Below are 14135 nucleotides of genomic sequence, written 5' to 3'. Positions count from 1 at the left end.
GAAATTTTTTTGGACAGACGACACAATTTCTGCCGTCCATTAAAATTTAACACACGGACGGCAGAAACTATGTTGTCCGTCTCCCGAACTTATTATAGCAGCTGCTAATGAAAGTCTTAATTTTGGCTGGGTTTTTAACTTCTTCCAAATTTAAGACCCTTTTAGCAGCTCCATTGGAATGACATTTTTGTTGTTAGGGTGTTATACTGTTATATTTGCCTTTAGCAGCCCATATAGCTTCCCATTGGACTTGCTCTTATATAGTATTTTAAACAATTTTTTCATTTATATTTATTATATGGTCGTGAACAAGACACTAAATAAACTATTCAAGACACTAAATAAGCTACGTAAATATATTATATAACATGGTAAAGATATTATATAACATGTCCGTAAATAGATAATCCGTTTAAAAGAATTTCGGTATGTATTTACATATGATCATCCAGGAGTACTTCTATGACTTTTGAGTTTGTGTTTGCCCAAGTGATTTGCAAATTAGACAGTGGGGACTTTTAGATTGTTTTTTAATAGCATTTTTGGCAGCTGCCTGACATGGCAGCACAGAGTCCGATATTAGATTTGATCCAACAAATAGTAAAAATCTGTTTCGAAATGTTATGTACCCGTGAACCATCTCAACCTGGTTAGAAGAGTCTTAGTCAAATTGAGAAGTACTGTATAACCTTTTTTTCTTTTATTTTTTTTTTAGTATAATAATTATTATAATTATTATTATTAAGTAAAACAAAATATATGATAACTATTAGTTAAGGATAAAAGCTCCGTAAGTAAATAGATAACTATCATCTTTGTTTTTCAGTTGGGGTTTTTAAAAAAATAAAAATGAGATTTCTCACGTAGAGTTTTTGGGGGAAAAACACAGAGAGTTATACACAGAAAAAAATAAGAGACGGAAGGAAGAGTAACATCAGTTAGTGGTTGCTGTTGGAGAGTAAAAAGAAAAGATTTTGAACGAGGAAGATCGTCTTTTTCGCGCGACAGTCGACTTCGGTCTTTCGGGGTTTTTCCACTTTCAGAAATCTAGCTGTTCGGTTTATAAACAGTAAGTAGTCTGAAGATGTTCTTTTAAATTTCTGTTTTCTGCTAATCATATCCGTAATAGTGATTTCCTTATTTGATATCTTGTAAACTCTGTTAATGGTGTCGGCTGTTAGATAGAATTTTGAAGTACTACAGTATATAAAATTCTGACGAATTTGAGAATTTAATTGTTTAGTGGCGTCGCCACAAGAACCAAATCGTCCTGATTTCTTTTGTGTTTGAATGATTTGTTTTGTTTGATTTTGTTGTGATGTTAGATTGTTGGTTTGATGTTGATTGTTGATTGTTGAAGGGTGATTGAGTGTTGGAGAGGAGTGGCGCTGTTGAATCTCTGTAAAGGCGTTAATGGAGGCGCGGACTCGAATTTGTAATGTTTAATTTTGTTGTTTGTTTGGTGGGTTATGCTGTGGTTCTAGTATGGAACTGTGTTGGTGATTGGAGAATTGATTTTGTAGTGAGTTGGGGGCTGTTGAAGCTTTTGCAGAGCATTAATGGTGTCGATCGCAATTTTTGCAGTATAAGGGAATTGAGATTTGAGGGTATAGTTGGGTTGGGTTTTTGCTAGGGAGCGAAACCGAACTGTTGGGAGGTGAGTGGTGGTCCGGCGAGCTCTGCGGTGGTGGAGGAAGTGTGGAAGAGATGACCTAGCATTTGATTGGAAATCTTGTTTTGTTGGTATCATTGGGTAGGGGTTTTCACAAGGAACCAAACCGCTGGAGTGAGGGTGGCGGATTAGTGGAGGCTGGTGGTGGTTGATTGGTGGTGGAGGCGCTGGAGAGTGGGAGAGAGGAAGATGAATAGTGAGGGTTTTTGTTGTTGGGCTTGGGCCGAACCTAGTGGGTGGGCTGGAGTGTTTTAATTTTTCGAATTTCATTTTTGGTCTTAAGTTTTAGACTTTAGGCTTTAGTCTTTGGGCTTTTGGGTTAGAAGAGTTTAGGTCCGGTTGACTGCTGTTGACCTGGCTGGTTGACTATTGTTGATCATTAGCAGGTTGACTTTGATTGTTGACCAGGGTTGACTTTGACCAGTTGACCCAGTTTGACTTTTAACTCGGATTATGATTTGGTCTTTTAGGATAGGTCTAGGGCTATTAGCATGCTTGACTTTAGGCTAAGACCTTTCTATATATACGTGTGTACGTATATTAACTACTATGTGATATTTTAGTTTTTCTGATATACGACGCTATGACACTTAGACATCTATCTAATTAATAACGCGTAAACAATAATACGTGAAACAAGTTACTACTTCTTTCTCTGAAATAATATATGCAATAAAGTTCAATAATGCGTAAACAAAGTTATCGCACATTTTTAGAGCTCTCCACGCCTCAAGTTTTTGAATTGAGTTTTATGACTGATGATGTCATGTGTTAGGTGGGCATTTATTGAATGTGCCATAAATGGTCTGTTAGCGTTATAAATGGGTATTCATTGAATGTGTCATGAATGACCTGCGTATTCATTGAATGTGCCATAAATGACCAGATTGTTTGGACTGCCCTAGATAGGAACTAAGGTATTCGTCTTGCGGGTTAGTTGTATTCTTTGAGTGTACGGGAATGTAGGGTTGGGTATTTCTTGAATGTGGCAGGAATGACCCAGGGCATTCATTGAATGTGTCATGAATGGCCTATTAGTGATATGATAGGTATTCCTTGAATGTGGCGGGAATGACCTAAGGTATTCATTGAATGTGCCATGAATGACCTGAGTTTTTATGCCCAAAGAGGCTATGAAATATGTGTATGAAAGCCCAGAGATGGTTATGATATCGTGGTATTCGGTGGGAGAGAGGCACACAGAAATGTGTGATTTGGCAAATATGTAGAGTGCAAATCGTGGAGTAGGTACTAAAGGGTGGGTGTATAAGAAAAGTAATTGATTAATTGATAAGAGAAATTGATTTGATTATGCGAGTGTGTTTGGGCTTACATTTGAATACCTATAGGATATCTACATATGTTATATAAAATTTATAACTTTCTTTTGCAGGAGGGTAGGACTTAATAATATTTTGTGCAGGGACGCGGTCCTACCCTTATACAAAAGGGGATATCGGTAAGTTTTTAATTCAATTACTTAGTTATTAAAACGAGTTATTATAATGAGTTAATAGAATGAAAGTCTTGCTTGGGAAGAAACTATGCCGGTTGAAATGACGGAACTACCTGTCTTCTAAGCTGAGAATGATTAATTTATGATATATTTAAAGTGGTAGTTTGATAAGTAAAGATTGGAAATGTTTATATGTGGTTAGTCTACTCATACCAAAGAAATTCCATTTTGCTGACCCATGTTTGCTTTGTTTTGGCAACGTGAGTGTGTTCTTGGGAACATAGGTGGAAGGCAGTGGAACCGCAGCGTGTGATTTGGATTCTTGCGAGCAGTCAGTTAGTTCTTTTATTAGGTCCGATTCTTATTGAAAGAATGTAATAACGTAGTTTACATTTCAGCATGACATGAGAATAAGATATTGAAAACTTTTATTCTTAGAGTTTGTTTGATGTTTTGTTTGGACGGAAGATAGCTTAATAAAGTGATGTCAGATAATTATGGGGATTGTGAAATTTTAAGTGGATTCTTTTATAATATGGCTTTTAAGGGGTTTTGTATGTGTTGTATCCACCCCGTCATAGTTTGGGTTTTGTATGTTTGAGATATTTATATTTTAAATATTCACTTTGTTATTGTTTAGAAATTTGGGCTGTGACATACTGCTCATCATCTTGACTGCAACCCAACACAAAAGTAGACATTTTATTGAACCACCACTCTTAAGGCGCATAGATACACATATCTGAACTGTACATAAATATTCCCATCGTCTCATGAAATGTTGTCAGTTGTCCAAGTCCATTTAATTTTATAGCATTCCTAACATACCTAGCAAGACTAACAACACATAAAAATTTCAAACTTGGAGCTTATAAGAGCAAGTCCAATGGGGGCCTATAGCACCCAAAAAACCAAAATGTCATTCCAATGGAGTTGGAAGGTGTTAAATTCTGTATTAGTGGTGATGCTAGGAGAGTTGTTATATTGATATACTAGAGAAACCAAGAATAAGAATTGAGAAGACTAGAGATTGATTAGGGTTGGAATATAGAATCTGATATTTATTTTTCTCTACCCAGAGTTACATACTTATACTAAAACTAAAACATGATAATAAAAACTACTAGATATGGATGTCTACATTTATAGAAACATAGAACTTTCCATATTGGACACATTCTAATACTGACATATTCTAATACTCCCTCAAACTGTAATTATGCAAACTATGCAAATTACAGCTTGGATTACAAAAAACAAAATATAAGAATACTGCTCCCCTTTCGCATAAAACTGTCTTTAGTTAAAGAACTTGAACAACTGTTGAGACGTTTTGGAGGTGAAACTATTGGTGTAGGCAATGACCTAACATGAATACTGAAGGTGTACCACAATCACAAATTGAAATCAGAACACCGGTTTAGTGGCGCGCTGCTTGGCTACTACTCACTCCATTCGATGTTATGGCTGTCATAATATAAATTGAAAACAATAACACTGACTTGATGTGCGCTTCTTGGCTGTTACTATCAATATCACTGTTAATGTAAACAAAATACTATTATGGGTACTCCTGAATACTGAATACTGGTGTAGTTATAAATTGACTGCTACCTGAAACATACGTGCAGTTTTGGCGTGACTACTACCTGAAATATATTGGCGCTTTAGGCGGATCGCTACGAAATATAATGGGCGCTTTTGGATCAAGCACTGAAACAAACCGGCGATTAAGGCTTGATCGCACGGAAACATATCTTGGCAGTTTAGGGCTCGATCAACACGAAATATAATTGGCGGTTTTGGCGTGGATCGCTACCGAAACATATTTGGAGTTAAGGCTTGATCAAGCACAAAACATACTGACAGTTTAGGCTTGACTGCTACCTAAAACTGAATACTGCAGTTTAGGCTTGACTATTACCTGAATACTGAAGACTGAATAGTAGATATGCTTTGTCATGAAGAGTTCGTCAAGGCATGCTGGAATATGGAGACATGAGTACTCTTTCTCATACGTCTCCATATTCTCCTTCCCTCATATACTACTGAATGTCTTCATATCTCCATATTCTCCCTCTCAAGTTGGAATATACAAGGCTGAGTAAGAACTTACAAAGATTTGTCTATTCCGACTTGAACTTGCACTACACCATAACAGTTTTTTTTTGTGACAGGGGCTTTTTTCATTTTGTGACGCCATAATGACGTCAGTGTGTGAGTTTTGCCGTCACAATTAATCAAATAATTTATTTAATTTATTTAAGAAATGTTTAGAAAATATACTGACTACAAGGTGGCATCAAAGAATTTAAAGATAACAACGCACGTGTTGGGCATGTGCGAGTGGACGAAACATCAACACGAAACTGTGTCCAAAGACTTCGATTTCTTCTCGACCTCAAATTAAGAACACCAAATGAGAAACTCTTGTTCTCCACCTTTCTCGATATATTCGAATTCCACCTGTTTATGTTTTTCCCAAAATTACACCTAACATGGATAAAGGGGTCTCAAAACCACTCGATCGAAAAACCAAAAAAATAAAACTGAAAATAGGGCAAAAAAACATAGCGCTAAATCTCCCTCTTTTCAATCGTCACTGTGGTTTCTTCTCTACGTCTCTCCTGGATGCAAGGCTCACTTCCAAAAAATCGTTTCGATTAATCTGGTAAGAATTCCTCGTTTTTAGTTAGAAATTTTTTATGGGTTTCTTTTTATTGTGATTTCAAAATATTTAATTCCTGATTATCGTCACATTATTTCCTTGTAATGTTGGCAGGAATGTTTTATATACTTTTGTTGAATAGGACATTCTAGGAACATATTCAGTTTAGGCAGCAGACCTTGTGTCAAATTCAAGTACAGGAAGCACCATTAGCTTATTTTAAGTTTTTATTGCAAGGTACATAACTCGTATGTCTTGATTCTCGCCCAGTCTTTGTTTCATACCCCTTTAAGGCCTTGGCATGAGGTTAATGCTGCTCTAGTGAGCAATTTGTGTTTGTGGCTTTTAGCTGTCTGGTTAAAACTATAGCACCAATACTAGTCACGATTAATGATCAAGAAGTGCATTCAATTGAGTCAAAAGATCCTGTCTTTCCTTGTAGGGAGCTTACTTACACTAGCCACTAGGGGTAACTTATTATTTGGATGGACCATTTTACTGATTGCTTATGGTGCTTCTAACTATGCAGATATAACACACCCCCATGAGATGATTATAGCAAAGAGAAAATGATAATAATGACAATAATAAAGCAATATCATAAGTCCATGACACATAGGCATATGCAAAAGTCATTTAAAATCATTTAGCTGTACCTAATTCACTATGTCCAAAAGAAAAAATGGAGCACAATAGGGAAAGGGATTATGCTCTTTTACCTATATCACTAAGTTTAAATAACATAATTTAATGCACAGAAATACCCTCCATTCACTGGCAGAAATATTTGGATTCATTGACCAGCTAGTAGTAACTCACTAGCAATGCTCAACTGTATGCCACAAGCATTTGTGAAATGTATTGTGGTTCCAATGAACATGTCCTTGTTCATATATTTTTTTTTCTATTTATATTGTACGTGAAGATGCTTTCATTTGGAAGGGCAGGTTTTTGGAAATATATGTAGCTTGTAGTCCAATATGGGGGAAAAAAGATGATTTCAGCACCATATAAAATCAGTTGGTATATTAGTCAAATGTGTTAGATTTATCAAGTCCAGGAAATATTACCAGGAAGGGAGAGTGAACAAAAGGATGATTCATCAATTATTCAATTTTCAGTTGTTACTATCAGTCCCTTTTTAGCCTTAGTAACATGAAAACTTCATATTCTTAAAATAATCTGTGTCGGACACACGGACACGTTATGCATACGAGTTCAAAGTATTTTTTCTGCACTCTAAAAGACTAATAAAATAATTTATTAACATAGTTACAACTCGATGATATGCCACTTTCATAATTATATATCTGTAAGGAGACGCTTTTTAAGGTCGTGAGCCCCATAATTATTTGTAACTATAAAAAAGGTAATAGTTTTATTTATAGTTAGCTGTATCCATGTCCTATTCATATAGGTCCCTGAGTCAGACACTCCGTATCCATGTCGGAAACTGACACGCATATCTGTGTCAATGTGACTTGGGTTCTAATCCGAGATCCATATGGGTTTTGTGGAAGGAAAGGAATAGCAGGGTTTTTCACAATGCTAAGAGAGATATGCACCGGATCATCCTAGAATCAAAAGGGAATTCTCTTTAGGCTTTTAGTGAGGTTTAGGGTTTAGGGTTTAGGGTTTAGGGTTTAGGATTTAAGGAACTTTTTTTATATAGTGGGAATATTTTGTAATTCATTTAATTTGGTTGTAGGGCTTTCTTAGTGCGCTGCTAAGGAAGCATGCTTTGTATTTCCTACATCTATAATGAAATTCTTGTTCTGTTGTTAGAAAATGTCAACCAGTTTTTCTTTGAACTTTTTTTTAAAAAATCATATAGTATCAAGACCATGTAACCTTAGGATTTCCTCGCTTTTTCCGCTCACAACCAAGAAAGAAAACTTATCAAATCCAGAGTATTCTGGAGAAGAAAGATAGACGACTTTGTTGGTCATCACTCATCAGGTCTTTTTTTTTTATCATAACACATCTGTCATCTTGTTACTCAATTGTTGTGCATATTTTTGTTGCTATCTTTCTCTCACACCATATCTCTACCAATTTCTCTCTTGATTCTTGTTATATAGCTTGCCTCGCAGCTGTCAGAGGTCTTGTCCTTTCTCTAAATCAGCTAGGGAATTTCAAGTCTCTTTGTCAAAGCTATACATAGACTAGCGAAGTTGCTGCTGTTTATCCCTCCTTCTGAATTGCATGCAACAAGGCTTTCATTTGTTTCATCATATTTAAGTGGTCTCCTCTCCTTGGTAATTGATCGTATGTCTTTTGAAAATCCTATATGCTTTCAAGGATAAGCTATGGAGAAAAACTATAACAAATCCATAAAGTATTTATTCCAAAAATGACACCCAAAAGACATAGGACTTGTGTATTGTCAAGTCTTTGATCCTCCATGGGATGATCCGACGCTTTTAATTAATTTATTTCTTTCTATATGTACTTTTGTGGTGGTGTTGAGGCAAAGATAAAATAATTGTTTCTTGGAACGTTTAACGACTTATGAGCTACTTTATTCCTGTAAGGTACTTGTTTATGAAAGATCTACCAGATCATTTCTCAGAGTTTCTTGAAAATGCAGCTACCTGAACATGATATTACAACGGAAGCAGCATGGCCTGAGCTTTTCATTGACCGTAACGGAAAATATTGGGATGTACCAGAGTCGATCTCATTGGATATGTCATCTCTCATTTCTGATTCTGGATTGAGATACCGGTTTGGTGTGAACAAAAATAGTGGCCATCCGCAGGCTGTTAATGCCATAAATGGTGACCCGCCTTTAGCTTTAATGCCTGGAATATGTGCAAAAGCTGCCTTCTCTTATGAGAAGAGCAGTGACATTTGGAGACAAGAAGAGAAACAAAAAGATATCATTATTACGACAGAGAAGGGTAAATTTTTGTGGCCTTCTTATGATGTACGTCTCAAAGAACCTCATGCTGCAATATCGGGAATCCTTGGTAATTTTCCTTCCTTATGCTCGGATAGTTCCTCCTATTCCTTCTTGTGAAATGTTACTGCCTTTCTTATTCATTACTTTGATTCTAAAAATTTCTAAACAATGTTTCTGCTGTAAGACTGGAAAACTGAAATTTGGTGAACTTTACCTGTGCATGTGATGCATGCCTTGTTTGCTTCAGTATGATGCCTATTTAGTTTACAGACTCTGCCTGCATGGTAAAACTAATTACTTGGTTCATTAGTTTCTTACTTTCTTTTAAAGGTAGGGTAGACTATGCTCCTCCCAAGAGAATAACATAAAGAATACATAGAGCAAAGTGTAGTATAGTTTCCTGTTTATTCAGTGACAGTGGTTCTCTATTTTGGAATCATCTTGCTCTCCATTTGGTTTGAATTCACCCACGTTAATTTCATATAAGACAAAATGGGGAGACCTTCCCCCACATCCCCGCAAGCATCGTCAAGAAGCTCCCCCACCCAACCCTTAGTACACACACACACCAGAATCAGCGTGGCTTAGGCGTCTCCCTATCTTGTCAGAAGGAGGCTAGGAGCTACGTTTTCCAACTGGCGTGTAGGGGCACCGACCTTGGCGACACCTTTGTCAACAAGCTGCATCAAGATTCACTAAATTTTCATTAATGTTTTTGTTGAATATGATGATGGATGACGTCCTAGAGACTTGAGGATGACAATTTTTTGGATACTTTAATATTTTGGGGGAATTCCTAAATTTGTAATGCGTGTCCTTTTGTCATGTTTTAATTTAGTTTCCATCGATACCATTACGGTTGCTACTATTTCCTCAAGCAAACAGATAATTGGTAGTTGAAGACTATTTAAGAGTTAAAAGTTGTAATAACGTTATTGGTAACAAGAATTCAAACTTATTGTGATTAGTTAAGAGTATACAATGCTTTATAATGTTTAAATTTAGGAATTCCTTACATTAATAAGTATTTCTATTCAGAAATAGTTTATAAATACATATTCTAGTTTTTGGCACCTTTTCTTGACTCTCACCTCTCACCTCAGGCGCTAGGAGGCTGTTGTGCCTTAAAGGTACTTAAGAACATAGAAGCAAGATGGCTTATATTGTGTACAATAAGTTTGCAAGTAAACTGGTTTGGGGTTTTTATTGCAACTGTTTAGGTTGTTTGGATTACTGTCAAGTTTTATTCAAGGTTCACCAAAGTGCGTTTCACACTATGTGGCCCTGATCATTGAGTTAATCTTTGATATGTCCTTGAGTCCAATGAGGCTAAAGAGTTAGAAGTCTTAGACTCCAAGAGCAGCAATGCATATCTAGTATAATAGGTTTCCGCTTCTACTTATCCGTTGTTTTATCTGCTCTTTCCTTTGTATCTGACTAGCTAGGCTGTTCCTAGTAGCTAGATATCTAGGTATCAAGTTCTATAGTCTTAGACTCATGAGACGCATCTGAGGCTGGATAGGCTTCCTCGCCTAGGTGGCTGGATGGGAAGAATCCTCGTCCAAAGCGAAAGGAAAGACAGGCGAAAGCCCGAGCGAGCATAACTTCTTGTAAGTGTAATTCACAAAGGTGCTTCCAGACATCCCGAAAAGCATCTTATCTTCATACGGAACATCTATATTTAACATTTTCAACGAAAATGCATCATATAGACTATAGAGCATAGATGTGAACAGTGAATGAGACTCTCGATTGAATTGTATTGGATGCAATCTGGATGCTATTGCAGACAACACCACCAAGCATGAATGCTTCTTGTACTTGAAGTGACTGATCTTATCATTGTTTTTCGCTATGCTTTTGAGGATATAAGACAGGGTTTGACTTCTGCTGGAAGGCTATGTAACGATAAAAGTATCGGAAGATTCTTTTTATCATTATGAATACACTGATTCCCTGAAAGGCTGAAACCATATTGATACACTGCATGGTCCATCCCTGTTTTTGGCCCTTGGAAGCATTTTAATACGGAACATTTATTTCAACCTTTTGAACGAAAATGCATAACTTAGAACAGGAATGTGTGAAGGTGATTTTTGACTGAACTAGATATGGCGTTGTGCTTCCATATTATGATACATGATCTGGATGCTAGTGCAGACACCGCTGACAATCATGAATACCACTCACATTTGATCTGCTTTTGTCATTGGTTTTTGCTATGCTTTTCAGGATATTAGACGGGATTGACTTCTGTTCGAAGGCTATGTCATGACCACAAGATCGTTGGAGTTCATGGTACAATTATAGAGTTGCTTAGTTGTGATGAGAAATTTTTCACTGCTGTTGAAGTTACTGCTGGAAACAGGTAGGGTGATGCTATACTGGTTCTTGGCAAACAAAAACAAAAAACAAAAATATAAAAAATCTTGTTCATTTTTGTATGCTTGCGTTTTAACTCATTCTCTACGGTAATTAATCTTTTTGTGCAGCTTATTCCATGTGGTGGTTGATTCTGATGAAATCTCAACCAGGATAATTAGGTCCCATAACTCAGAAAAAGGTGGACGTGTCACATTTATGACATTGAATAGGTTAAAGTCTCCAGATGTAAGGTACCCACAAAGTTCTGATGTGGTACCCCTGATAAAGAAATTGAAATTCTATTCTCACCTTACAAAAGCTTTTTACCAGGTATGGCCTTTAAATCTCTTTTTATATTTGATAGATCTTGTCATTACTTATATGTAAAAATAATGCTAATAGAAAAATGATAGAAATCTTAGCTTGTGGTCTCTTGCATTAACTCTTGTTTATCTTGTTGCCTTCCAAAACCTCTCAAACTGGTCCAGGAACTCCCAGACTGCTTTAGAGAAAGTACACTCCCGAAATAGGAGGTTGGAAGTTCTCCTCTTTTCGACAATATTAAATTGGTTCATGATGATTTTTTAATCAAATAAAGTCTGTAACGATTGCATAAGGTTTCTTAAAGTAATCAGAAAACTAATAAAGAAATAAAATAAATGGGTAAAATAAACAAAAATGGTCCACGCTTTGTTAATGAATCACATCATGATTCCCAACGAAGAAAAAAGCTTGCCCACGAGCTTCGAAGAGCAAAGACCTACATGTTATTTAAATAAAGAAGTGCACATCACTCTCGTAAGTGGTAAAATTCAACTATTAAGTCACTCTCTTTTGACCTTTCTTGTAAGTAGTACTAATTTTTTGTGACAATAAAATGAAGAGAACTACTCAAACCAGTTTTGTTTTCCCATTAGGTGGTCATGAGCTCCAACTTATCACCCTTGCAAAGACGAGAGCTGATTTATTTGTGATTATGGTCTCCTTTCCATGGGGGGCATCCTTGGAAGAATGTAGTTCATTTGCACAATTTGATCTGTTTATATATAAAAAAAGGCGCGAATGTTTATGGTGTTCCTTTATTGTGAACTTTAGAAACTAGGAGTATAGGAGCTGATATTTTGTGAGGATGATGACAGTGGCACTTATCTTCACTAAGAATTAGCACGCAAGGCTTAATTGAGGTTTCCACTTAATTCACTGTTGTACTATTAATTCACTAAAACTCTTACTTTACTAAAACACAGTCGAGCGTGTGTTACTTCACTAAAACACAGTCGAGCGTGTGTTATTATGATTAAACCTGAAAATTTATGCCTCATACCCATATTAAAAGCAAAGTATCTTGGCTGATTTTACGCAACATCTATGTTAATGTCTTGATGGTGCGCATGTGTACAAATTCTCATAATATGGGTTTCTTAAAGTCGATAAGTTTTTGTCCTACTAATGTTATATATCCTAGTTCATTATCACTTATCGACACCTTAAATGTATGTTTACTTCATAGGTGATAATTGAGACTCTAAGGATGGGGAACTACAGAGTTAATGTGCAAGGCCATGAAGATGTGGAGATTAGGGGTGGACTGTTTTCATATATTTTAAGTTCAGGTTTGAAAAATCTTTGTTTATTTTTCTCGGGTAACTTGTGGTTCATTGTGCTTACCAATATTTCAATACATTCACTAGTGTAAATAAATTGTGAAACGTTATGACATTGCTTTCGCCACCGGTTTTTGTTGCATCTTCAAACTTAGAAATTTTATGTTTAGTATGTTTTGACTATCTTTAGTGTAAAAATATGTTGGAACTAAACTATCTCTCGTTATAATTTAAGTAGATTAGTCTATCTAAACTCTGTTAAATGAAACAGGCAAAGCATGTGGCATCGGTTTGTTTCGCCTTGAAGAATGGAGGTGGTCCATATTGCAACAATTTGGGCACTTTCTAATAAGACTTTCTTTCTAGGTAGCTAGTTGTAAACACAATGTAATATAGCATAGTATTTTTGCTTGAGAAATATAAGTATTTAGTCTTGCAAGGGACTTCATAATTTTGAAAGGGATGGAATGAATATTATATATTCTTGAATGGGATTGATGGTGTAATTTTGTATTCTATAGAGTGGACGGTGTTTTAAATGAGTTTTTTTACAGGGTGTAAGACTATAAGGTGGATGTATAGCAACCATTTTTTTTTTTTTTTTTTCTAAAATATATTTTGTGACGCCAAAACGATGTCACAAAATTTGTGACACCTAACATTTTGTGACGCTATTTTGACGTCACAAATTTGTGACGTCAAAATGGCATCACTATATTTTGCGACGCCATTTTGGCGTCACAAATATTTGTGACGACAAAATGGCATCACAAAAATAATTGACGCCAAATTGTGACGCCAAAATGGTGTCACTAAAATTATTTGTGATGCCATTTTGGCATCACAAAAAAACTATTTTGGTGTAATGTTGAAACAGAGAAAACTAAATACTAACTTATACAACCAACCAATGCCCACTTAAAAAAAAAACAATACTTCTATACTCACTATAGAGGGTGGAGGACTGGAGGGTGGGCACGCCTTTTTATGACTGTGAATTTCTAGAACAGTGGAAGATGGAAAGAATATTTTCTCGTGAGATAGAGGTCATGTGCCTCAATAATATTTCAAACAAACAACTTGATCATGTTCTAGAAACTGAGACAGAAGACGACATCAATACCAACTGCGCGGAAGCTAAAAACCTAAACATCCATAATGGTATACAAACAATACTACCCCTCCAATCCTAGATGAGAGTACAAACTACCTTCTAAAGGCTTGATACTTCAAAAATCTCGAAAACTGATATGTGGAGGCATGGGTGTGGGCGCGCCCAAGATTGTCTGTGTAAGGGCGCAGGTGCGTTCTTGCTTGACGAGACTTCCAGTGTTTTTAGGGCGGGCGCGCTCAAACCTTAGGCAAAATAGGGGCATCCGCGCTCTCTACTTTTCCAACTTCTAGTACTCAGGGCGCGTGCGCCCCTTAGGCAAGGCTTTACTTGAGGGGGCACGCGTCCTCTTCTC

General features: G+C 36.4%; 1 protein-coding gene across 16 annotated transcripts; it reads left to right on the top strand.

The window, feature by feature from the left end:
- The first annotated feature begins 5485 nt into the window (after positions 1–5485).
- LOC147507199 (protein TRIGALACTOSYLDIACYLGLYCEROL 4, chloroplastic-like) lies at positions 5486–13211 on the top strand. Of its 16 annotated transcripts, XM_086599914.1 has the most exons (11): positions 5486–5799; positions 5911–6033; positions 7878–8134; positions 8331–8768; positions 10934–11069; positions 11194–11395; positions 11554–11598; positions 11983–12044; positions 12161–12249; positions 12576–12678; positions 12941–13211. In XM_086599914.1, exons 4-5 carry the CDS (start codon positions 8381–8383, stop codon positions 10939–10941), a joined length of 396 nt encoding a protein of 131 aa, XP_086456040.1. In that variant the 5' UTR covers positions 5486–5799; positions 5911–6033; positions 7878–8134; positions 8331–8380; the 3' UTR covers positions 10942–11069; positions 11194–11395; positions 11554–11598; positions 11983–12044; positions 12161–12249; positions 12576–12678; positions 12941–13211. The 16 variants fall into 16 exon arrangements, 15 of the variants coding, with proteins under 15 accessions (XP_086456040.1, XP_086456042.1, XP_086456038.1 ...); XM_086599916.1 differs by lacking the exon at positions 11554–11598 and having other exon boundaries at positions 10934–10999; positions 11983–12249; XM_086599912.1 differs by lacking the exon at positions 11554–11598 and having other exon boundaries at positions 11983–12249.
- The last annotated feature ends 924 nt before the right edge of the window (positions 13212–14135 follow it).

This window comes from Coptis chinensis, chromosome 3 (assembly GCF_015680905.1).
Source record: "Coptis chinensis isolate HL-2020 chromosome 3, ASM1568090v1, whole genome shotgun sequence".
NCBI lineage: Eukaryota > Viridiplantae > Streptophyta > Magnoliopsida > Ranunculales > Ranunculaceae > Coptis > Coptis chinensis.
Note: the sequence above shows the minus strand (reverse complement) of the source record. Positions and strands in the feature narration are given on the sequence as shown.

Coding starts and splice junctions, on each gene's coding strand:
- LOC147507199 (XM_086599911.1), top strand. CDS start 8,381: ATGCAGCTACCTGAACATGATATTACAACGGAAGCAGCATGGCCTGAG. Junction 8,769..10,142: donor TGCAATATCGGGAATCCTTG/GTAATTTTCCTT, acceptor GTATCTGACTAG/CTAGGCTGTTCCTAGTAGCT.